Source organism: Rhamphochromis sp. 'chilingali' (assembly GCF_963969265.1).
Source record: "Rhamphochromis sp. 'chilingali' genome assembly, chromosome: 4".
Classification (NCBI taxonomy): domain Eukaryota; kingdom Metazoa; phylum Chordata; class Actinopteri; order Cichliformes; family Cichlidae; genus Rhamphochromis; species Rhamphochromis sp. 'chilingali'.
In genome coordinates, this window is record NC_137948.1 from 32,900,928 (window position 1) to 32,927,456 (window position 26,529).

The following is a 26,529-nucleotide window of genomic DNA, read 5'->3' on the forward strand; positions in this document are numbered from 1 at the left end:
ATCGGGCGGTATAGTGTGAGACCCTGCACGTGACCTACCAACTTCTAACCCCTGCGAGTCAATCGTGCAGTTTGAAAATCGCACAGTGTCTGTCCAGCTTTAGGTGTGTACTGTCGTCCGAGACTTGCACCGCAGTGTCGGCGTTTGTTTCCCTGTTGACCATGCTTCTTGTTGTGGTCATCTGTTGTCTTCCGGTATTTTCTCCGCAAGCGACCTTTCCTCGACCAATGAGATGAGCGGTAATCTGAATTGTCATACTCGAATTGTCATAAGTGTGCTGTCAGCTCATTGGTCACAAAGCAGGAGAGGGTCTGGGAATTATGTTTTCAAACAAAGTGTTAATTCCATAAACATTTATAGACTACTTTTGATTCTCACTGTATTACGGAACAAAGTGCGTCCCTTATTAGCTCAATACGGGATGTGTACCTTTGTTTCGAAATACAGGACGATTCCGTATTTTAAGGGACGGTTGGCAACCCTAGACTCGGCGTGACTTCAGGTAAACTCTGCACTGGGAGGTCCCCTGTCTGCGACCACACCGTTTAGGAACTCTTTGGAGTTTATCTGCGTAAAATCTGTTTATAAAGACAAAAGCGTAGAAGACCGCTTTTCACAAACAAGCGGATGGAAATCAAGGAACAACGCAACCTACGTGGGTTTCCCGTGTTGAATAAACTTTCCATCCACGCTTTACTTCGTGCTCCGATTTAATGCCCAACAAAAACAGGTGAGCACAGAATGATGTTATTACGTGAAAGGATTATTCTGGAATAAAGAAAAGTTCTCCTGATAAGACAAAGTCGGCTTGCATGCTTCGAGAAATTTCACCGAACGCGGAAATGATGGCTAAACGCCTACATTTATGGTGTCTGTAGTTTTTCCGTCTGCATAGCGGTTTCCGTTTGATCAGCAAACGTAGAGGGGGATTCACAAACGGCACACACTGCCGGTGTTCTGGAGAACAGGGCAATTCTAAATGTTAGCTGCACGAGGCTGGACACGGATGACCCATATGTAGGTCGAATGCTGATTGATTGATAAGTGGGCCGGAATAAGGAAGATCAACACAGATCTAAAAGTACAGCATGAAATGCACAGGCAGTGGTGGAGTGCATATTTTTTCATTGTTTTTGAACCCTCTTTTTCGCTTCTGTTTTTTGTTTGTTTGGACATCACTCATCTGTGCAGCTAGACTAACACTACACGTTGACTTCCTCATTGGAGTGTGGTGATCTCTAAAATGGAAAAAAGGCCAAGAGTTGCTCCTAGGCTTAATATTTTGTTATAAACAGCGAAAACAAGCAGAACTATTGTACACATCTGATTACCACAGTTTTCAAGTGTTATATTACAAGTGGAAGTGTTCTCTGCATTACACTCTATGAGTGTCTGTAGACTGCTTTCTGTCTACATCCGCTCCAGCATAAAACAAGTTATCAGGTTCAGTAGCCTATGTAAAACATTTCACTGAACCTAAAATACAGAATCTTTAACAGTGTACTCTGGACAGGGGCGTTTTTAGCGTTTTTAGCCCATTTCTGGCTAAAGCACCCCCAAAGATTTCTTACTTTTTTGACAATATTTGGTACAGGATATTGTCTTTTTTGTGTGTGTGATACACTACAAAAAATATAGAAAGCATGCAGTACTTGGTTGAGATGTAATATTTTAACAACAAAAGTATAGATACCCCCCTCCCAAAATGGTTTGTTCCAGCTCGCCTTGCCCCTGCTCTGGCTCTTGTGCCCTACGTGGTGTGCGATATTGCATATTTTGGTATCGATCCGATACCAAGTAAATACGGGCCAGTATCGCCGATACCATTACCGATACTTTTCAATAAATAAGGTGGATGCCTCATTGAATTGCTAAATCACAATTAATTTTCATGACCTTAAGTGTTTTTTGTGATTTTTTTTTTCCTTTTAATTACTTAAAACCCAGGACATAATTAGGAGAAATCATTTATTTATAATTAAATAAAAAAATGCTTTATTATTGTGGCGGGCCATGGTCTGCGATGCTGCTGCAGAGGAGATGGACTCACCTTCACTGCATCTACAATGATGCCTCACCGGCTTAAAACCTGTGCGCTGCTTGTGCTGTTGTTGTTTTTGGTGTTGATGTGTACAGCTGGCAGCAGGATGGCTGCAGCCATTAAATGTAGGCTACAGTTACAGCAACCGGGTGATCACTGTAAGGGTGGACAGCGCGCGGCTTGGGGTGAGCCGGAGGCTGGCGCGCCAGCGGGACCTGCCAAGCTGGAGATGAAGGTCGAGGTGCGCGGGGGTCCTGCCTGGCCCTGAATGCTGTCCGCCCAGCTGCCTCTGAGCCCTGGCTCACTTCCACTGCTGCTGCGCCGCCGCTGCTTGCCACATGGGTGGCCATCAGGCCAGCTCCCGGGCTTCCGCTGGAGTCGCGGGCGACCACCAGAGTGAACACTTCCCTGTCGCTGGGCCGGGGCATGGGGCGCCGATGGTCCGGGCCGATTCCCTCGCCTGCTCGCGGGGTGGGGTGAAGCGGGCGATGGGGGTATGTGGCAGGGCGTGTTCTGTGATGCCGCTGCAGGTTTGGTGGTGGTGATGTGTACGGCTGCCAGCGGGAGAGCTGCAGCGGTTGAATGAACTGTTACAGCAACCGTGTGATTATTGAGCGCAACACCGAAATATAAGGGGGGGGGAAGCAAAGTGTTTACTGCTGACACAGGAGCGGCGAGTCCAGCGACCTGGCTGTTTCGTTTTTGCCGAAAGCACAGCATAGCATAGCAAACAAGCAGAACTGTCAAACAAAACATAACATAAAAGAATCGATCTAACCAGGCTAGTATCGATCCGATACCGATCCCGACTTGGGATTGATACTATCGATATTTGGATCAATCCGCCCACCACTAGCCCTCACTGCCAGACCGATAGTCGCTGAGATGCAGAGGAGCGGAGGTGTAAGTGCCTGCCTTAAAACAGGACATATTAGCTGCATTTAACCTTCAGTTACTCTTTATATAGTTAGGTAGGAGTCAGACCATGTTTCTTTTTAGCGGAAAAACATTACACCCGGGTAACCTGCAGTGTTGAAAACGTGTTTTCCGATGATGTTTGCTACCCTACAATCCGTCCTGCTCTGTAGTAAAATAAGCGACAGTTGACGGTCCTGTTGCTCCCATTGAAATGTATAAAGCCTATTTAAAATCTAAAACTTAAAAGTGTCTGTAGCCTGCTGTTGTTACCACTGTCCTGTTTGAAAAGGAATGAGAGAAGCCGGTTATTTTGTCATATGTGCCGATATTAAACCCAAGGTACTTATCAGCTAACTGACTGCATTCCCATTAGCCTTAACTCCTGTTGTGTGTGTGTGTACAGAGAGACAGTCACGTTCATAATGGATATAAGGAAGTTTTTTCAAAAAAGTAGCCACATTTAGTTAAAAGTGTAAGATCAAATTATCCGTCAATAAAGGATAATGTTGGATCAGTGTTTCAGTATTTATATCTTTTATTAGATGTTCATGTGTTTGGTTATTTGCCTTTTGGTTGAAAGTACATTGAGAAGGGACTTTAATAGTGATTTCAATAGTATTTTTTTCATATTAATTTAACTTTTTTCATTCAATACAATCTATTTGTGTATGATTGTCAGTCCAAAGAGGGAGAGAGGAAAGAGGGGAACGTGAGGAGAAAGTACAAGGTCAGGAAGAACCAGGTAAGAAAACAGACAGGGAACAGTGACAGGCAAAACAGAAACTGTTAAACTGCTTGAGAGAGTTGACCACGAAACAGTGATAGATTTTCCAACCTCAAGGTGAGGCGACATAGGTTAAAATGATATAAAAAATCTGCAGAGCCATATTAGTAGTATCTGCAGTAAAGAGCTTTTCATACATTGTACCATAGGCACAGTTGTCTCCATTTTTATAATTTTTTTAATTAATATTTTGTACATTTCAAGGACCCTTCTATTTTTGGAGTGTATTTTTTATGTATCTGTATTATATTATACATACACTTTAAAAGTGAATCTCTGTCCAAAAAATGCATTCAGTTTACTTTTTACTCACTGTGAGCATCATTCATTATTCTCCCCCAGTAATTAAGGTTAGGATATGTATTTTTTTTTTTATTCCAATCCATTTTTCTTTTGCAGCATTTAAATAACCTTTGTCAGATTTGATGGTTTTGATACAGACTTTTCAAAAAGCTGTTTTGGTTTTCTTTCACAAATGTGGGGATTAGATTTTTTTTTAGAATTGAATATTGATTTATTGATTAGCATTCAAATATCTCAGTGAAAACAGAATAAAGATCTACCACAAAGCAAGAAACCAAGACAAGGCTAATGAAAAGGTATTGGCTGAAGCATATGCTTATTAAATTGTGTTAAAATGTACAAAACAGTGATCTCATGTTTTGAGACTTGATGAATTTAAGAATCTTATTATTTAATAAAGAAATTTGCAGACTTGCACAGAGATGGTAAAATTATGATGACTGATAACGAAGACGAAGACAACAGTCGATGAGGACAGGGAGGAACAGGGGTTTAAATGCACCAAGGAGACAATCAGAGAGAACTCGGGACAACTGGAGACATTTAGGGATACAGGGACTGACAGAGACAGGGAAGAAGTCTCATTGTGACAAGTAAAGTTTATCTTGCTTGGCTGGGCAGCTCTCCTGGTGCTCAGCACCCCCAAAGCCCTGATCCTAGAATCGCCCCTGACTCTGGATGTTGCTTCTGTATTGACTGTTAAGATATTTGACTTCATAAATGAATGGCAAGGGTAGAGGGTTTTTAGAAATTGCCAAAGCTTTCTGAGTCATTATCTACCGCGTATGTTGCAAAAAAAATTTTCCGAATGTGACCCTGCCCTGTAACATAGAGATGTACTGAATGTGTTTTGGTTTTGTGAAAAATTAGTTTTCAAAAAAGAAACTGTGAAATACATGAAGTTGACATCAAGTGACGATGAGCTGGTCCTGATGTTTCTGAACCAGAAAAGGAAGAAAGAGATTCTGGCTATGTCTAGTTCTCACCAGAAGCAACCATCAAACCATGAGATTTTCATCTGAGGAGGCAAACAAATAGGTTCAGTGAGCCGATTGACCCCGAATCGTGTCTAGCTGTGTGTCTGAGTTAAAATAGAATTATTTCCGAATTGTATATTCAACACGATGAGCGCATTTGTTGCCAAGTGCAGTGGTCTGATTAGGTTAAAGCTGTTTATTCGTGTCCAAAAAAAAAAAGATAAATGTCAAAACATTGTTCTGTGTGAATGGCTGCAAGAAAGAAAATAGGTGAGGCCCAAATAAATTTTTAACAAGAAATATTCACACAAATATTACACATCTGGTGTGTAAAGGCCTTTTGATAGCGAATTTGGATAGGTAACTGAGGATAGATCTGCACAGCAGTCCCACCTGACTGCTGTTTTGAGCTTTTCAAGGGCCAGCCACTCAGAAAGGTAAGCGTGTCCTTGAGAGCAATGGAAACAACTTCTTTCAGACATTAGATTAATTGGGTGACCACACTAAGGCCCAGTACGAAACAATTATTTGAACTGTGAATCATGCGGCGCTCCTTTATCACATTGAGAGTAGGGGCATGCATCGATCAGTAAATCAACAGCTTTGCTTCTATGAGCGGCCGTCTCGTGCCAAACGGGTGCAACGTCTGCATTGCTGTTGCTGTGGCACCAAAACTGTTTGTCAGGCTCCCACTTTCTTCACTTGTGAACAAGACCCAGAGATACTTGAACTCCTCCACTCCCGGGCAGTGACTCGTCCCTGACCCGGAGTGGGCAGTCTGGCCTTTTCCTACTGAGGACCATGTTCTCAGATGTGGAGGTGCTGATTGTCATTCACACTTAGCTGTGAACCCCTCATGAAGCCTGCAGAACCACATTCTCTGCAAAAAGCAGATATGAGAAATTGAGGGCTACAAAGCTGGAAGCCTTATGACTTTAGTCAAAGGAGCTTGCAAAGAAAAGCGTCTGGACTTCTTTAAGTTACTTGAAGACGTTTCACCTCTCATCCGAGAAGCTTCTTCAGTTCTAAGGTCAAATGGTGGAGAGTCCCAGATATAAACCTAGTGTGAGTATCCCCCCACAGAGGGACAAAGGACCCCCTGATGATCCTCTAATCGCCTGAGACAAGGTGTGAAACTGGGTGTGGGTCCCAATCAGCCAGAGTTTCGGGTGTGTTCATTGTGCAACCTGGCCCCACCTTATCATGCGAATTCCTGAGATCAGATGGCCCAGGATGTGAGTGGGCGTTAAGTAACTTAAAGAAGTCCAGACGCTTTTCTTTGCAAGCTCCTTTGACTACGATGACCTGGATGACTGAGAACCTTCACAGACCTTATGACTTTAATTCTGTTATTTATTAATTTGTGTATTGCTGTGTTATCAGAATACGTGCTGTACAAGTTCTCGCGATAAAATATGTTTCCTTTCTCTGTAGTTTTCATGGACAAGAAGAGGCACCTAAAAGGCATCTTCATTTGCATTGCAGCAGCAGTGATTTTCATCTTTTTCTATCTCAATTCCAACAAAGTGGTTAGGAACATTCCTTATCAACCAGCATCAGCAGAGCCACGTTGGGAGGATCCAGGACCATATCATGTGGCCTACCCACGAAACTACAAATTCATCATGGATGACACGCCTACATGTAGGACCACAACTCCTTTCCTTATTCTGATGGTTCCTGTTGCACCCGGTAATGTGGCAACTCGGGATGCCATCCGGCAGACGTGGGCAAATGAGAAGCTGGTTCTGGGTCAGCAGGTAGAGACTGTCTTCATAGTGGGCCTCCCTGGTGGAAGTGATGCTAAACATCAGCAAGAGAAGCTTCAGCAGGAGAATCAGCTGTACCATGACCTGATTCAGAGCAACTTTCAGGACAGCTACTATAATCTGACTATCAAGACTATGGTCATGCTGGAGTGGCTGGCTGCACACTGTACTAAGGCTTCCTTTGTCATGAAGATCGACTCCGATGTTATACTCAATGTCCCGAATCTGGTGAAACTGTTGGTGGATCCTAGCACAGCTAAGCAAAACTATATGACTGGGCTGGTTTGGTGGCATAGTCCTGTTTTAAGGAACCCATTTATAAAGTTCTACATGCCTCGATCTGTGATTGCTGAATCAGAGTACCCCCCGTATCCGCTCGGCTTTGCCTACGTCATGTCACTAGACCTTCCTGGGAAGATCTTGGGAGTGTCACCTGAGATCAAACCGATCTACATTGAAGATGCTTACCTCGGCATGTGTCTGAAACGCCTGGGCGTATCTCCTACTGACCCTCCAGAAGAAACAATGTTTCTTGTCAATCCCAGCCATTCTCTGAGCAGCTGCAGTCTTTCAAAGGTGATCACTTCGACAACAACAAGCATCTTGCAAATGAATGGCTACTGGGAGAGGATCAAACGGGGAGTTCAGTGCTGAAGGTTTTCCAAAAAAGGTATTGTTTATAGGATTTTGGATCAATGGAGTGGGAACCTGAATCTGGCCAATGGTTAAAACAAAAATAAAATATTGCATATTTATTATGTGGCAAAATGGAGACACCTTTGTTACGGTACATCTTGCAAAATCTGATCATTAGGCCAAGTTAATATAATTTTCTTTCCTTTGAAAAAGGTCAATATATTTAACTGAAGCACAGAGGTTGTGAGAGGCTTTTTGTCAGGGGTTAGTATTAAGAGTACATTTATATATTTACATGTTAGATCTTTGTGGTGATATTGGATTTTCAAATGATAAAATGATATTGTAATCACTTTTTATTGAAGTCAGCCAGGCCTCCTTTATCCTCAGCTCAAGTGTGAGATGTTTAAGTTACTTTTATATCCTCTTGTATTTAACTTTAGCTCTTTTGTCTTTCTGTACTTTTTACTCTCTGTGTTTGTCTTTTATATTTGGTGTTATGGTATGGATAACACCAAAGGATATACATATAAATAAAGGATATATAGGATTTAGGATATAAATGCTGTGGTGTTTTTCCTAGTTCATGTAACATACTTGTTTCTATGTCAAGTTAAACTGATGTTATCTAAACTATGTTGCATGTATGATCTTGATGCAATGCGATATAGGAAAAGTACCACGAGTTTAAACAAACTGGCCAGTACTGGGAATACAGTTGTAGTTTCTCATACTTCCACAAGATGGCAGACTTTGATTCGATAAAATTTAAGCCACAACACTCCTAACCACTTTAAACAACAACAACAACAATTTTTATTAATCTGCTGCATATTTATCAACCCCACTCATTTAAAAGTTTGATGTAAATTTCTTCAAAACACAATTAAAATATTTACATTAAATAAAAATAATTTTATGTCTGTTTAAGTCCAATTGAAGTTTTTCATTTTTAACCAAAAATCCAGCATCAAAGAAATGTACTATGTGGTGTTTGTTTTCCAAATGAATGGAAATTTTGAATTTTTAAGGTAAAATATATAATTGTTAAACTACTTTTAATTACATTTACCTAACATTATCTGGCCATATATTTGAGAACAGTGACATTCGTCTAAAACGAGACAATTTTAAAATACAACTTTTAGCATTTAACAGACATCTAAAGAAAGGTTTAGCTCACACAGAAGGATTTAGGAATGCTGACTTGAACGCATCAGGAAGCTCGGGAGGAATGCCAGGAACCTCTTCCTCATCATTGTGTCAAGAGGAGCAACGATGCTGAGGTGAAAGGCAAGTCTGCCATTTATCCTGTCAGCCAGTGAGTTCGCTCATAAACTTCCAAAAAAACTTCCAGAACATGTTGATGAACATAACGAAGCACCAAAACCTCTGACCCATCAAGGTCAGAGTTTTAGGCAAGCACTCATGGGTACTGTGTATTAAGAACTGAATCTTTTTTGGCTCCAGTAGAAATCAACAGTGAGTACTGAAAACTTTGGTAGGTTCCAAACCTAAAAGGAGAGACGTGCATTTGATTGTCTGACACTTTTAAATATCACTTATGTGCAGTTTCATGCTTAGAATAAAGAAGTATTTCTTTCACACAGTCTGCACAACTGAGTGCTGTATTGTGCCTACAGCAGGAGCGTTAATGCTATTTGGGGAATGATGGTTTGACATCATGGATTTTCTTAAAATTTAAAGATGCTTAAAGAATATGAAAAGCATGCATGAAAGAATTACAGTCATTGTTGGCAATTTTAAAAGCAATTTTCATATTGATAAAAAGGGGGGGGGAAACCGGCGAGTAACATGCTCAGAACTAATGGTCATACAATGGTTTGTCTCTGTTCCACGAGGGTAATGTGATAGGTTTGTGTTTTCATTTATCTCCAGCTCTCTGATCCATTAACTTTCTGTCAAGGCCCTGTTCTAGCTCCCGCTGACTGCAGCCTTAACCAAGAAAACAGCTAAAAATTTAAATAGCGACAATTTGTTTGTCATACTCTCTCTCCCTTCAGTATTTTATGCCTTTGGTGACACAATGAAGTGGGCACACACTGTTCCTCACAGATTTATTGATTACTTAGCACAATTACCCACCAATTTTGACTCCCAGTACCTTAAACTCTCGTTGAGGTTTTGAAGTACCAGGCTGTGGGAGCTGTTGGAGTTGATCGCACTACATGTGTTAGTGATGTCTGGCTCCAACTGATCCACACAGGGGGCCACCTGTGAGTCCTGTAAGACCAGGACCAGTAATCCCACTAGTCAAACAAACTTTAAATTTGAAGGTCACACACACATGGGTGTGCTAGTGTGAGTGTACCATACGTTTGTTGGTTTAGCACTGCTGTGCTTTTTGTCACTTTAAATGTTAAATGTTGCAACCATTTTTTTCTTCCTCCTTTTCAGACTACTTCCTGTCTCTGCCCACTAGACAGATTGTTTGAGCATGTGTCTGCGGTGTGTGCATTACTAGGCCATATATTGTGTTCCTGTTTCAGGTATAAACACAAACCCTCACAGAGACTATACAGACTTTTCAATTTGTACACTCACAACACAGGAAATTGCTCATCTTCTTCCTTCCTTTGATGCTATCAAAAAGGATTGAGTTGATGGAGCTCAGAATGATTTATTGTGTGCAGTCTTTCTCCTTCTCTCTCTGTAGCTTTGAGGAGAATTGGATATCATTTATGTTCCTAAGAAACCAAAGCCTTTCTCAGTAGTTTGGTGCGGGGTAATAGAAAGTGTGTTTTGAATTTACTGAAGCTGAGAAGAAGTTAAGCATACACAGATAAAAATAGACATACCAAATACCAATGAATGACACAATTGCTGTTTTTTTCAAAGCATAAAAAGGTGACTTGCTTCACAGATAAAGGGAAACAGAGGGATTAGGATGATTTTGCTCCAGGCTAACGTGCAAACCCAATTTAAACTTCATGTCCATTTAAATCACAATGACAAGGCAAAATTGGACACTCTGAAAATATATTTTTACAATTGCTTCAATGACTTTGAAAGTACAAAATACATAAAATACTGTCCAACTGAGCTCCTCGCAGACCAGGTGTCCTTCAGACTAGCCTCCTATTCCCCCTGCAGATCGGCTGTCTGCTCTGTCACCCTGAGAAGAAAGACTGCACTGCAGGGTCATAAACTTGAGCTGGTCCTGTTTTGGCCGTAGAGACACACACACACACACACACACACACACACACACACACACACACACACACACACACACACACACACACACACACACACACACACACACACACACACACACACACACACACACACACCAAAAACATCCATCAGTGCATGTATCTTTAAAGCAGGTACAGTGGTTTAAGTTGCACTGATGTGCAGAATATTATGGTTTTTTTATGGGAAGTAAACCACTGAACAGATAACTATATTGAAGAGTTTTAATTGCATATGTTAAAACAGCTCTGTGCTACATGAACATGCTCCTCTACATGAAAACCACAGTGACAGAGTTAAGCCAAGCTAGTAGTATAATGAATCCAATGACAATACGAAAAGAGCTCATTTTTTTTACCTGTACAGCCCTCAAATATTGACACACTCATTTGAAAAAAATCTGGAGACAAGCTGACAGTAGAGTGAATACTCACAAACAATGTCTTGAATAATCAGGCCCCATCTTATCTTAAAGACCTCATAGAGCAATATCACCCCAGCAGAGCATTTGGCTCTCAGACTGCTAGTTTGCAATTTTGGGAGGCAGAACCTTCAGCTTTCAAACCTCTCTTCTGTGGAACCAGCTCCCAGTTTTGATTGGATAGTTTCTATACTTTTGATATTAGGCTTTAAACTAAATAAACTTAAAACACCAGTCATTAAATGCATTTAATCATTAGTTATTAATAATCGTTGGATCTCTTCCACAGTGACCTGGCAGCCTCCTGGCCCTCCCCCAGCCTGGTTCTGCCAGAGGGTTCTTCCTGTTAAAAGAGAGTTTTTCCTTTTCACTGTCACTAAGTGGTTGTTCATAACTGAAGAAACTGAATTTTTTAAAATAAAATACTTGTTTTTACAACAAGAAAACAGAAAACAAAGGCTATATGAGGCTTTTGGACAAACAACCAAGTAGTTTAAGGACAAAAGGCGGCTCTTTTGTTCTTTCTGTGCCTGGCTCTTTCTCTCACTCACACAAACACCATGGACAAACCATTAATGTGAAAGTAAGCCAGACTCTGTGGTGATTTAGGAGTAGCAGACAGTGTGAGGGTAAAGGCCAAGCTCTGGGTCTCATTCAATCTCTCTCCATTCACCAGCCCATAAATAATAACACAGGCACAAACTGACACAAGTAAGAGTTTGAGATGAAGGACATAGGGGGAAAAAAACAGAGAGGACGTGGTGTCTTTTGATGACTAAGAGAAAGAAGAACAGCAGCAAAGAGCAAGAAGACAGGTGTGGGAACAGAAAGAAAATCAGATGTCCTGCTGCTTCCAGCTCAGTGTCAAAGAGCGATGAGGGACTTGAAGCAGTCATACAGAACAAAGTTGTTTGGAAAAATCACAGAAGAATGTAGTTACCTCCACCAAAGACTTTGCAGCTGTGATTATGAGCCTCTGACTGATTATAAATTTATTGTTATTTAAAAAACAACAACAAAAAAGAAACTTCTAAAATGGAAAAAAAAAAAAATCAAAAGTAAAACAACAAACAAAAAAACATTTAAATTTACAAATTACAAATTACTTTCATCATAGACATATTAAATGTTGGAGCACTGTAAAGCATTTTAATTTACAAACAGTCAATTTACACTATCGCATTTTTCACATTGTTTATTTCACAATAATAATAACGATAATGACAATCAATTAAAAAATCAAATTCAGGGCTTGAGCAAACCATTTGAATTAAAATATACACTCACTAACCAATTCATTAGGTACACCTTGGTAGTACGGGGTTGGTCCCTTTTTCATCTTCAGAATTACCTTAATGTTTCATGACACAGATTCAACAACATTCCTCAGAGATTTTGTTGTTTGTCGTTACACTGTGGTCATAAAGGGATGGATACAGTCAGCAACAGAGCTTAGGTAGCCCGTGGTGCTTAAATGATGTACAATTAGTACCCAAAGCGTGCCGAAAAAATCATCCCTGATATCATTACCCCACCAGCAGCCTGAAACACTGATACAATGAAGAATGGATCCCTGATTTCATGTTGTTTATGCCAAATTATGAGCCTACCATTGAAAATTTTAGCTTGAATTGACACTTTCAGACAAGATTGGTTTTCCAATCTTTTATGGTCCAAATTTGGCCTCAGTTTCGACATGGCACAACGTGTGCTCCTCTGCTTCCTTAGCCCATCTGCTTCAATGTTCCATGGCAATTCAGAGATGCTCTTCTCCATACCTCAGTTGTAATGAATGGGGAAAATCCCAGTAAATCAGCAGTCCCTGAAATACCCCACCTGGCACCAACAACCATGCCGGGTTCAGAGTCACTTGAATCAATTTTCTTTCATCTTTTGAGCTTTGGCAGGTCATGTCGACCACTTCTGCATGTTTAAAAACAATGAGTAATAATTTTTCATAATTATTATTTCTTTTAAAAAAAGAGGATGTTTCAGTGGCAAGGAGTACAATAGGACAAAATCAAAGAGCGTCCTTGTTTCCCTGAGCAGAATTGCCAGATGCTCTGTGTACACTGCCTTTTCTCATTTCTTTACATTTAGTCAAGTTCCTCTTGACCACAAGGACCCCTGCCACTCAGGTTCTCACGATCCCTGTCAAGGAGTCACTCTGCAGGCTGTGAGAAGCACTGGTAGCCCCTGCTGCTGGAGGCCTCCCGCTGTGGTCAGTTCCCTAAAAACACACATGCAGACACAGACAAAAACACACACAAACATGTCACAGGCCCATGTATGTTGTATATACACAGAATTAAACAAGCGTACATAATAGTATACAGTCTCTTACTCCCGATTCTTCTCCAGCATCCTCTCTCCTCTTTCTCTCATAACAAACACAGCTGTTCAGACTGCCCTGCTACAGGAAAAAAGAAGCTTCAGCCAGCATAAGATCTATGCATGTTCTTGATTTATTACATATCTCTTATATAATCACAATTTGTGCTATTTTATTGATGGTTGAAAGACCTGAAAATTGGAATAATTTGTTCTTAACACACATACTTCTTGTAAACATAATTGTAAAAATAATGGTGATACCGTAGTTCTTGTAGCCACAGTAATGATAAAGTGAGACTGTCCCTATCAGGGAAAGTGTTTGGTTTTGTTTTGGTTATAATGAAGGTAGATTAACGCCTGTGTGTCATGGGAAATGCTTTCCATACCACTTGTGCTTTGACACTGTAAAATCTGACAAGTTGCCAGTACTTAAAAAGATTATGCAGACTCACTGCATTAGAAAACTTACAGTTTATTTAAGATATTTAAGTTAGGGCAACTTGTTCAAAATGAGTACTTAGAATAACTTGTTTTTTCCGAGTGAGCAATACTAAATGAATTACTTCAGTTGACATATATGTTATATGTCAAGTTCTTTCAAGTACCATGCACTCACAATGAACGTGTACATTTTAGTCACTATGTCTCACTCTTTCCATATGCAGTCACTATATATAATGCATTTATGCATACATTACATATGAAATTCACAGATAACAGTGTATTTTTAACCAAACAACTTATCAAGATCTAAACATACCTTTAACTTGCTATTTCCTGGTCATGCCAGTACTCCTGGCTAAAGATGGGCAGATTGATCCAAATTTTGTTTGTATATGATATGATAGGACCGATACTTTGTTTTGGTCCTCTAAGATCAGTATGTAGATCTCTGAATTTTGTTAAATTATTATTATTATTATTATTATTATTATTATTATTATTATTATTATTATTATTATTATAAATATACTTTAACCTCATAAGACCTGAACTCTTTCATGGCATGAATTTTTAATTTCTCTTTGCTATTTGGGCTGATTGGGACCTGATGAATGTAAAAACAAAGAATCGTGGGATGCATTTTTTTTTTTTACCTGATTTCAGTTTCTGAGAAAAATGAGATCCACATTTGAGGACATTCGCTTTAAATTTCGATAGAACAGTGGCAGTATGATGTCTTCGTAAGTGCATATCAGGTCCTTGAAGAGCAAAATGTAGTATTTTGGTCTAGACATCAGAAAATGTGATGTCCACATATGTGGACACCAGGTCCTAAGAGGTTAAATATGTCTTGATGCATGCTCAATCATCCAGCTAACGAAATCCCAAAAAGTTGATTCTGTTCTGTTCATCTGAAAATGTCACGTCTCGATCAACCAAATCAATGTTTTGGGTACCTCAAATATATATATATAAAAAAAAAGCCTTTCTGTGTTCACTTTCATGTCTATGATTTTTATAGCCTATATAATATTTAAACAGCAGGAGCTGATCCAAAGTGCTTTAGAGACAGAAACATTTACAAGTCCTCTATAAAAAAAACCTCAATGTCAAAATAGATGTTTTGTTCCGTTCACCAGTTATCGTGAAAAGTAAAAATCACAATCATTTAGTGGTTTAACTAGTGACTAACCCATTTTAGTTAGTCACTAAAATGGGTTTGGGAATTTGCAAAATGATGATTCATCTCACAAACCATGACACGCTGCTCTCCCCTACATAAGCTGCATTTAAGTCAAAAGTATCAGTATTGAGAATATTGTCAATACTGGCCCTGTACACTATCACATACAGTACAGTAGCAGTACTGGTGATGATTTTGCTGAAATTGACACACTTTGGAAAGCACTCCAGCAGGCTGGACCGGGCCTAATCTTTGACATTCCTGGATTATGATTTACAAAGGACAAATCTGGAAAATAAAAATAGGTCCATAAATATCTGGACAGAGAGAACATTTTTTTTTCAAATTTTGGTTCTTTGCATTACCACAATGCATTCTAAATAAGACAACTCATTTCAGTTATTTAATTGGACAAATTTAATGACTGAATCTTCTATCTCTGGGCATGAGGTCACTGAGGCAGCTAAAGAACTCCTTGGTGGCAGAGCCCCTGGGGTAGATGAGGTTCACCCTGAGTTCCTGAAGTCTCTGGATGTTGTAGGGCTGTATTAGTTGACACGTTTCTACAATGTTGCGTGGAGATCCGGGATGGTACCTCTGGATTGGCAGACTGCGGTGGTAGTTCCCACTTTTAAGCAAGGGGACTAGAGCATGTGTTCCAACTATAGGGGGATCACACTGCTCAGCCTCCCTGTGAAAGTCTATGCAAGGGTGCTGGAAAGGAGAGTCTGTCCATTAGTCAAATCTCAGATGCAGGAGCAACAGAGCAGTTTTCATCCTGGTTGTGGGACACTGGACCAGCTCTTTATCCTCTCAAGGATTCTTGAGGGTGCATGGGAGTTTGCCCAACCAGTCTATATGTGCTTTGTGGTATTGGAGAAGGCATTCAACCATGTCCGTCAGAGTGTCCTGTGGAAGGTGCTTAGGGACTATGGGGTATTTGGCCCATTGCTACGAGCCATACAATCCTTATACAACCATTGCATGAACTTGGTCTGCATAGCTGGCAATAAGTTGGACTAGTGGGTGATGGGCTCCGCCAGGGCTGCCCTTTGTCACAGATTCTGTTCGTAATTTTTATAGACAAAATTTCTAGGTGTAGCCAAGTGGCAGAAGGCTTTCACTTCGGTGGTCTCAGAATCTCATCTCTGCTCTTTGCAGATGATGTGGTTCTGTTGGCTTTATCGGGTGATGACCCCCAGCTCGCACTGGAATGGTTTGCAGCCGAGTGTGAAGCGGTGGGAATGAGATTCAGCACCTCCAAATCTGGCCATGGTCCCCAGCCAGAAAAGGGTGCAGTGTGCACTCCTGGTCAAAGACGAGTTCCTGCCCCAGGTGGAGGAGTATAAGTATCTCAGGGTCTTGGTTACGAGTGATGGGAGAAAGGAGCGGGAGATTGACAGACAGATGTTTTGGGTCATTGTCCATTTGTATTATGAAACGCCACCCAATCAATTTGACTGTATTTAGCTGGATTTAAGCAGACAGTATGTCTCTGAACACCTCAGAATTAATTCTGCTGCTTCTGTCCTGTGTCACATTATCAATAAAAACTAGTATCCCAGTTCTACTAGCAGCCATGCAGGCCCACGCCATTAGACTGCCTCCGCAGTGTTTTACAGATGATGGGGTATACTTTGGATCATGAGCTGTTCCACCCCTTCTCCATACTTTCTTCATACCGTCATTCTGTTAGAAGTTGTCTTGGTTTTTCCAGAGCTTTGCTGGATTTCTAGATGTTGTTTAGAAAAGTACAATTGAGCCTTGAGGCTCTCTTTATTTCTCTTTATTTTATACTTGGATATCATTATGTCTACTTCCTGGAGAGTGTTGTTAACTTGGCTGTTGCAAAGGGGTTTCTCATAACCATGTAAATGATTGTGCAATCATTCCCCACTGTTGTCTTCCATGGACATTCAGATCTTTTTGTGTTGCTGAGTTTACCAATGCTTTCCTTCTTTCTCAGGATGTACCAAACTGTAGATTTTGTCACTTCTAATATTGTAGCAATTTCTCTGATGTTTTCACAGCTTAAGGATGGCTTGTTTCACCTGCATAGGAGCACCTTTGGCCACATATCGTCACAGCAAAATCCTCCAAATGCAAGCATCACACCTCAAATCAGCTCTAGGCCTTTTATCTGCTTAACTGATAATGACATAACAAAATTGCCCATAAAATAGCATTTGAGTCAACTGTCCATTGCTTTTGGTCACTTTACAAAGAGGCTGGCACATGTTAAGGAGTTGAATTTCCTAAACCCTTCATCCAATTTGAATGTGGATACTCTCAAATGAAAGCTGAGAGTCTACACATGGTGTCCATGTAAATTATATAACTATTCCAATATAATTGGAATATGTTTCAGTAAACAGGTAAAAAACAAAACCTGTGTCAGTGTCGATATATATGAACCTAACTGTATAAGTGAAGAAGCATAACAGACTACTTTTGGAAAAAACAAAACGTATTTTTGCTCTCTCCCTGAACTGCCATTGATTTACAGGATAATCCAGGCTTGCATTGCGGTTAGGCTGGCTCGGTGGGCTCCTTTTGTATTTTACTTTCAGCCACGCTTGAAAACAAACATTTAAATTGATTCACATTAAGATAATACCTTTTAAAATAAATGTTCAGCTGCACTGACGGGAAATCAAAGAGAATCAATGCTAATGAGCACTTCTGATAAACCAAGCTGTGGGAGTTTTGTGTAATTTGTCATTGATCTTTAATCATAATGTGGTGCATTGTTCTACTGTTGCTAATTATATGTTTTGTAAGAAACCTGTTACCACAGAAAGCCTGAATGGAATTCACCCCCAGCTGTAGCCACAAAGACTTGCACCACCGGCTTCTGTTTGCTGTGTGTTGACTGGAACTGCTGTAAACCCTTTAATATTGACATTTGTCAGGCCTCCACTCATCATCGTTGTAATGGTATAACTGTAAAGTAAGCAAATTGGGTTTTTGGCCAACATCGCCAAACAAATTTTTTTCACGTTTTTGTTTCATGAGTGTTTCTGAGATTCTTTTTTCTTTTTTTTAACCTCTTTCTTGTTTGCTGGCGTCCATCCTCACAGGACGTCTCACCACAGCCCATTTGCAGCACTGATGACTTCGAGCACAAACTGCAGTGAGAAACGTCATTAACATCTGTTTGTGGTCCACACAGAGAGGTTTAAGGCCATGTGAAAACAAAACAACAACACTGACGAGGCCAACAACTGCAGAGTCTGGGGCAGGGACCGAATGTGGTTTCCCATGACTGTGTCATCCCAGCTTCCCTCCCCTGTCCACCCTCCCTCGGCCTTGTTGTTTTTCTTGCTCTCTTCTTCCCACTCACTCTCCGCCATTAAATCTCGCCTAGTCTTCCTCTCTACGCTCTTCTCTCTTCTCTTTTACTATACCCTCCCAGTTCCTGTCAGATCATTTTTCTTTCCTGTTGTGCTGACATCTCACTGTCACCTCCTCTGCCTCTTCTTTCCTTCTTGTCCTCCCTGTTCTCCCCTCCACCAGCTCCAGCACTCATTTCATTAAGATATTGAGACATTCATCACATTGGATTATATTTATAACCACACTGAAACTAAACTGAGTCAATTCTATAATTGGGCCTACTGATTCCAAGGCTTCACATTTTCTTCCAATTATTTCAATCTTTTCCTTTTTGTGGCTCAACATATTACACATTTTCAAAGAATCTATCATGCTAAGAACAAGATCTGCCAAATCTCCTCATTGAATTGCAAATTTTAGTCTCTTGCAGAGCTGCTCTTAACGCGTGCATCATATTTGATACATAGTTTTTGTGAGTTTTTCAGACTTCTACTTCATTGGTGTGAACACCCCCCTCCAAAAAACCTAAAATAAATTGCATTAAACACATAAATTTTTAAGTAATAAAGTGGGGGGAAAAGCAAGCAAGAAGGTCCTGAGTTTGAATCCATCATCTGCTCGGAGCCGTTCTTTGTGCAGTGTACATGTTCTCTGCATGTCTGTGTGGGTTCTCTAGTGGTACTGGTGACTTCCACTGATTTGCACATAATATGTAAGTGAAATTGAACAATCTAAACATAACTACATTACTCTTTCATATTAAAACTGTTCTGTTCAGAATGTGAATGCTTTTCAATTTTCTCTGTTTCTGTGCAAATTTGAAAAAAAAGAAAGAAAGAGATTTCTCAGAATCCCACAGAATCAGAATAATTGATGCTCATGAAGCTGAAAAAGGTAAAATAACTATTTTCTACAGTTTCAATTTAACTGATCTGTGATTGAACACATAGCATGGATTCTTTATTGTGCCATCATGTTTTTAAAGAAAATGTCAGGATGTTTTTCTGCAATATGAATATCAAGATAAAGTTATTCAATAAATGATGGAATTGCTAAACTAAAACGCAAACACTCACAACTATATTTTAAGCATTGATATTAATTTGATTTTATTCAGTTTAATTTTATTTATATGTAGCAACCAAGGTGCTTTATATTGTAAGACCATACAGTATTAAGAAGAAAACTCCAACAGTCAGACAAACCCCATTGAGCAAGCACTTGGCGACAGTGGGAACGAAAAACTTACTTTTAACAGGAAGGAACCTCTGGTAGAACCAGAAAAAATAAACCTGGTTAGCTTTTTCAGTGCTCTGTGCGTGGGTGATCTTTCTGTTAGTCTGTGACATACAGACAGATATGACTGACAAGTTTTGGGGATAGTCCAATAATAGTGAAAAACAATTACCTGATTTGAATTTGGCTATATCTCCATTCGAGGGCATCTTCTTGGCCATATCCAGACAGCTTCTAGTGCAGCTACTATTTTTAGATCACTCACTAGACGTCCCATTCTGACCACTTGTGCTGTGCACTTGGCAGTTTCATCATGGACCTCAATCCTGGACAGAGAGCAACCCCATGTTTGTGCTAAAGGTTATCACAGCTCAATGATCAGGGCAAGGGGAGAGACCAAAACCATGCTTGTCTTTTTTTCTCTCCCTAAATTCATTTGGTTGTGCACCATGACTTGGCACCCAAAGGCAAAACCTTCCATGCTGATTTCTATTAGAAAATCCTGAGGCTCATGGAGAGAACACTGAGCAAACACCGACAAATTGAAAAGCCAGGAGCTTTTTGGCCACACCAGTCTTACCAACTGGCTCCCTTCCTTACCAGGTATGTCTCCCTGCTTTCCTGCCCACGTTCCAAAAGTCAAACTGAAAGTTTGACATGTTGAACACTGCACACATTGTCTGAGACACAAGTGCAAGGGGACAGAGTGGGACTTTCACTGAGACATCTAAGAGAAGCTGGAGAAGATATTCTTGAACTGGATATCAGACAAATATATTTTCATTTGCATAGACCCCTTCCCTTTTTTTTTTTAATCAAATAAACTACTGCATATTCACTACCTTCTCTCATATGCATATTTTTTATTTGCTGTTAATTTCCTTGCAGTGATACACACACACACGCACAGCCAATGAGTGTGTGTGTGTGTGTGTGTGTGGGGTGGGACTGTGATAGGGCGCAGGTGGCAACCTAATCATCACTGCAAAGTGCTATTAATATACCAGAGTGAGAGGAGCACACACTGACACAGGAAATATGAAACACAGATATACAGAAAGGCAAGGAAAGAAGAAGAATCATATGGAAGCGCTTGTTCTGCATTAAGAGAACAAAAAACCCCCAAACAAGCACACACAAAAAAATCAAAAAGACGTTGTCACAACTTAAGAGAAAGAGAGAATAAGAAAAGTAGCATGGACACTGTTCTCATTTTCCTTCAGTGTTCCTGGCTCCAGACCAAACGCAGTCTGCCTGCCTCCCGTGGGGAGAGTAACTCCAGGCCTGAATTCCATTGTGTTATTTCATGTTTTCCTCTCTGCCACAACAATCTCTGCCCGAAGAACTTGTAAAACACACTGCACAGGCAGCTATGTGCACAATAGAAGCACATGCACCCTGGCTGGCACGTATACATATAAAAACACAAAAGCACAGTGGCTGATACACAGAATGCAAGCACAAGCAACGTAACACTCCCTCTGCTTTAGCTACTTTCCTGTCTTATTTACATTTCCTAAAGCTTCAAATTAGGACTTTGGGAGAGACTGAAACAGAGAAGCTGAAGTCTTACTTAGACAGAAGTCATTTCCGCTGTGCTGGGGAGGTCTTTGGAGGGTCAAGCCTTCCACAGCCTCGGCTGTGTGAATCACATAAACACTGAGTGAAACACTCCCGCTTTGTACCCGACTGCAGTCCTCCTACTCTGCTCACACAGCAAGAGCCACACTTAGCCTGTTACAGCACACACCACTTTGTGCTGTGGTATTAAGAGTGTTTCTGGAAGGGAGTGCTGTTGCATGTCTTCAGTGTCCATTCATGGTCTGACGGTGTTCAAAAATTTACTTCTTATACATACATACATACATACATACATGCATATATCTATCTATCGATCGATCGATCGATCGATCGATCGATAGATAGATAGATAGATAGATAGATAGATAGATAGATAGACGCTCTACCAAAACAACAAAAGACATGATAGAATGATTTTCACAGGCTCAGTAATGTTACCAGATTTAATCTGGTAATCTATACGTGGAAAAACTAACACATTATTATGTGACATTTATTCTTATGCCCTAATTACCCTGCTCATCCATACTAGCCATTACTAGGTTTCCTACCTTTAGGTTAGTCATTTTGCTGTATTGATTTCTTCCCCTGAGAACAACCCAGATTAGTGTTGTGCTGTAAAGCAGCAGATCAAACATAGCTGCAAAGGATCTGGCTTGCTGTGTTTGTTTTCTCGCGCTCCTGTCAAAATCTGTTCCTCTTTCTCAGCCTCGCATGTGCGCTCACACAAACACCCAAGCACAGGCTCACACGAGGCAAAGCAGCTCTGTGATGGGACCCATCAAACAAAAGCCAGCTGATGTTCGTGAGAGATTCGGGGCTACGGATTGATTCCATGTACAGCAGATGAAGAATGGAGGTTAAATGATTAATCGCATCTGATTTTGTTAGAGTACCACTAGATGATGTTGTATCACATGGGAGTCAAAGTAGAAAAACACAAAGGCGAAGTTATGATTTACAACGACAAGAAAACAAGAAGCACTCAGACCGTTTAAACTTCAACCGAGGCAGCTCACTATCTGAGCAGTATTTAATCTAAGTGGAATATTATTGCATTTTTTGTAAACTAATTTTTTCTTTGTTCTTTTTAAACCTACTTTAAAAGGTTTGTAGTGCAGTAAAACCACGTGCCAAGTGCAGGCATTGTTTGTTTTCCACACTGTTTAAACATTTTACTAAACACTGAAACATCATTGCAGTGTTTAGTAAAATACATTTCATTTTTTTGTGATAAATATCAAGTGAAACAAGTTTTTGATCACAATTTTATTTTGTTTACCAAAAAAAAAAAATTCTTTTTCAGGAACATTGTACATGTATTTAAAATATTACTCATTTAAATGTTATGACCTGTTACTATAATGTACTTTACAATATCATAATAAAGTAAATTTAGAATAAGAATTTACAATACCCACATATCATTACCTATATATCTATACGTTGTCAGTACAAACAATGGCAGTATGCAACATAATTTTAAAATGCTCTACGTAGCATTGTTATGACCTTGGCCTTCTGTTGGCCTTGAATAAAAAGGTCAGAGGTCAAATGTGACATGATATTTTATATCTTTATACAATTCTTCCTATATGTTGACAATACACAGCACACTTGTAAGAATCATATTTTCTAAGTTACAAGGCATTTTGTCAGGTTTTACCAAGAAATCACTGAGTTGACCTTGAACCTTGATGTAAGCCAAATTGCAATGGATTATTAACATGAGCCACTCTACAAACCTCAGATATTCATTTAAAAAGCACTCACAGTAACGCTACATAAAACACAACCTCCTTGGTGGAGGTAAAAATGCCCAAAAAGAAAATATCATCATAAGAAGTAAAATATGAAATAAAAAAAAAAGGATGGCAAAGGTGTGCCTTTATTGCTAGTCTGGAGTAGGTTTCGCACAATAGGACCTTCAATTTTACCCTTCAAGGCTGCAGTGCAGATAATATAAGATGTACATGATGAGTAATTATCTATAGCTGCCAAAGAGAAGTAAAAAGCAATTATAAAACCAACTAAGTGTACTGTACCTGATGCCATCCCATGGTATGGCATGATCCACTCAGTGAAATGCGCCCCATGCTGTGGACTGCTAACAGGTGGTCATGGGTTACCTTGGGGAAGGCGTAAAGCTCGACAAACTGATTGTACAGAGAATTTAAAATGATCTTCTACACAATCAGCCGTGTCTCTGGCTAACTTTATATTTTTATTGTGCGTGTGTCACATAGATGGATTTCATCTGGACATTGCTCACACATGCCCCGGCTTGTCTGACTGACTGTCAGATCTCCAAGAATGTGTTAATGTGCGAGAGGCATGTGTGTGTGGGGAGCAGCTGTACATGTACCGAAGTTTTGTATTAAAAACATTTCTTTTTCCTCTGTCTTCTCTTTGGTGGATTATTAATTTTTTCCTTGCTGCATACCCTAGTGACACCAGTGAGCATGGTTCACTATCAACGATGTTGTTAAACACATTTTACCAGGTTGAGAGTTGGTGACCATGACGACAGTTTCAGGTTTCAGTGGGTTCCCGTCCACACAGTGCAGCTCTGCACTTGAATATAGTTTCTCCATCCAACAGCTCATTTACAGCTTAAGTGACGGGCGGAAGTATTTGGTTAGCGGTGCACCTGCAGCAGCTTTCCCAAGACCGTGTATAAATATACAGGCCTAATATGGAAATGCAAACTTGGAAAGACAGAGGAATGCGATAGGTGGCTGAGGTTCTGCAATGCAGTTGTCATGGAAATGTCTACAAGAGTAAAGCAGATTTATTGTACTTCCCTCTTTTAATGATAATAATAATAATAATAATAATAATAATAATAATAATAATAATAACAATAATAATAATAATAATAATACATTTTGAGGGCGCCTTTCTAAAATCCAAGATCACCTTACAAAGAGAAAAAGATATCAATAAAACAGTAGATTAAATTATTAGATTTTAATAAATTAAAATACCAAAAACAACAAAATACAAAAAACAACAAATAAAAACCCAAACCCCCCAAATAAACCAGGTGTGACAGCAAGTAAAATCTGCATTAAAGCTAGTAAGCTAGTTTAAACAAATAGGTTTTGAGTTGTGACTTAAATAAGGGAAGGGAATCTATAGTTCTTAAGGCTGAAGGAAGTGAGTTCAAGAGCCGAGGAGCAGAGCGACTGAGAGCTCTGTGCCCCATAGTGATAAGACGAGCAGAAGGAACAACAAGATGAGTGGCAGATGAAGCTCTGAGAGAGCGGGAAGCAATGGTGATATGAAGCAGTTCACAGAGATAAGGAGGCGCAATGTTATGAATACACTTAAACGTGAGAACTAAGATTTTAAAATTTATCCTGGCTTCTGGGCAACCAGTGAAGCTGTTGAAGAATTGGGGTAATATGGTCTCTTAAGGGAGTCCAAGTTATGACCCGAGCGGCAGAATTCTGAAGAAGTTGAAGTTTATGGAGAGACTTATTGGGGAGACCAAACTTTTATCATGAATGGCGCATATATGTTTGAATGATTTCAGAGCAGCTAATTATGACTTAGCAGGTTACCTACATAATGTTTATGAGATCACTTCAACAGGAAATGTGGACTCTGCACGAGGATTCAAGCTTTTCATCACCGTAGAAGGGACAGAAATAAGCATTTATAAAGGTATCGCTGACCTTACAGCATTTGTGTTAACTAACTAAAAATTAAGGCAAAATGCCTAGCCAATAAAAAAGAGGTTTACATTATGTATGTGTTCATTAGCTGTAACTGTGGCAAACGGGGGCTTGTGGAAAAACACTGAGAGAAAGCTGGGAGAACCATCAAAAGTGACCTGTAACTCATTCTAAACATGACAGACATATTTGTTATGTGTTGTAAATGCCCTTCATTTGTCTTCTATCTGGGTGAAACTAAAGGAAACAACAGAGAAATCTAAGGACAGATTACACTGGTTGATTTCAGATGTCAACAACCCGATTCTTGTAAGCCTGTAAGCTCTCCTGTTATAAGATCATTTCCTGTAGCTGATTAGAGATTAAATTCTCACTTCTGTCAAATCTCCCTGCAGTTAGCTTGGAGGGGTGAAGAGAAGACATGGTATCTCACTTGAGTCTGCGTTTCAGCTTCATTGCTTTTTCTTGAGGATGCAGGATTTGGAATCTAAAAGCTACAAATTTTCCTATGGAAAAAGAGGGATGAATAAAAAATTCAAAGACACAACTTTAAAAATAAATAAATAAATATAAAATAGTATGACCCATGACTAAAGGTGTCATTACCCTGTAATTAAATGGAATTTTAATTAACTTTATTTGAAATGACAATATAACCATATTCAGATGCAAATATTTAAACACTTAAACGTAGGTACATATAGGGGGTAAAAAGTCCCCCCCCCCCCCCCCCCCACACACACACACACACACACAGACAATCCCCAAAAACAACTTTTAATACATTGAAGTAGTGCGTGAGTAATTTTAAGTACTGCCTTTTCCTGGTAATTTAGCAGAAAAACAAACACCATTTTCCCATCTGACTTAGTACGACGCCGTACTCAGGGTGCGGGTTGCTTTGCTTAACTTACCGAAAAGGAGACACGCAAGTAAACAAGGACAACTGAATAATAGAAAATCCATCACTGACATAATCACATTGATCTATATAACGAATATTAAGTAACAATGTAAAAAAAATGACGCTGTGAAAAAGTCAAGTCACACCAAAATATTGTTTTTCTTTAAAATGACCAGAAATGACGCAGCACTGAAAATGACCTATAGGGTAAAATAATTTCTTTGTTTCCTGGTGTTTATTATATTTGTATGTAAATATAATTTATTTTCAAAATAAAATAGGCCGTATTATAAAGTGAGGTGGAGAGTAATGGATGGCGCTCGCAGGTGCAGCCTGCCTCGAGGTCGCGCACGGCAGCGCGCTCCGGCTCTGCACCGTACCTCCCACTTCCCCAGCTTGTTTAAGTGCTCGCCTCCTTTACTTCAATGAGCAATATTGTTGAAAAGTCAGTGCGCCGCTGAACGCCAGCGGACCACAGTCTTCAAGCACAGCCTGCGCGCTGCAGTGCCATGAGACACCTTCTGGTCTGAACTCCGTGCACACGCCGACCACGCTGCGCTGCAAGAGGAGGTTTCTGAACTTTTCTTGGAGGGTTTTGCATTTGATAGGAACAAAGTGGATAAAACGTCCGGGTAGAAGCTGCTCCAGCGTATTCCTGCGGACTTTGGGTTTCTTTGCCAAGGTAAGCCTTTTTGATAGCCACACTGAAAGTTGTGTGCACAGTGAACTGTGTTGTGGTTCCTTTAATTCTTTGGATTGAAGCGAT

General features: G+C 40.0%; 2 protein-coding genes across 4 annotated transcripts in view; both read left to right on the forward strand.

Moving 5' to 3' along the window:
* Positions 1-288: 288 nt before the first annotated feature.
* Positions 289-8,337, forward strand: LOC308396241 (beta-1,3-galactosyltransferase 2-like). 2 transcript variants are annotated; one of them, XM_080881404.1, is made up of 2 exons: positions 289-502; positions 6,458-8,337. In XM_080881404.1, the coding sequence occupies exon 2, from the start codon at positions 6,463-6,465 to the stop codon at positions 7,444-7,446; it is 984 nt and encodes a 327-aa protein (XP_080737530.1). In that variant the 5' UTR covers positions 289-502; positions 6,458-6,462; the 3' UTR covers positions 7,447-8,337. The 2 variants fall into 2 exon arrangements, with proteins under 2 accessions (XP_080737530.1, XP_080737529.1); XM_080881403.1 differs by having other exon boundaries at positions 289-730; positions 6,458-8,335.
* A 17,639-nt stretch (positions 8,338-25,976) lies between these two features.
* Positions 25,977-26,529, forward strand: part of vasna (vasorin a) — a 39,354-nt gene continuing 38,801 nt past the window's right edge. The window contains exon 1 of one of the 2 annotated variants that reach the window (XM_080881636.1): positions 25,977-26,445. The gene's annotated coding sequence lies outside the window, so the exon portion shown is untranslated. The remainder of the gene's footprint in view (positions 26,446-26,529) is intronic. The other variant, XM_080881635.1, reaches the window with a different exon arrangement.

Coding starts and splice junctions, on each gene's coding strand:
- LOC308396241 (XM_080881404.1), top strand. CDS start 6,463: ATGGACAAGAAGAGGCACCTAAAAGGCATCTTCATTTGCATTGCAGCA.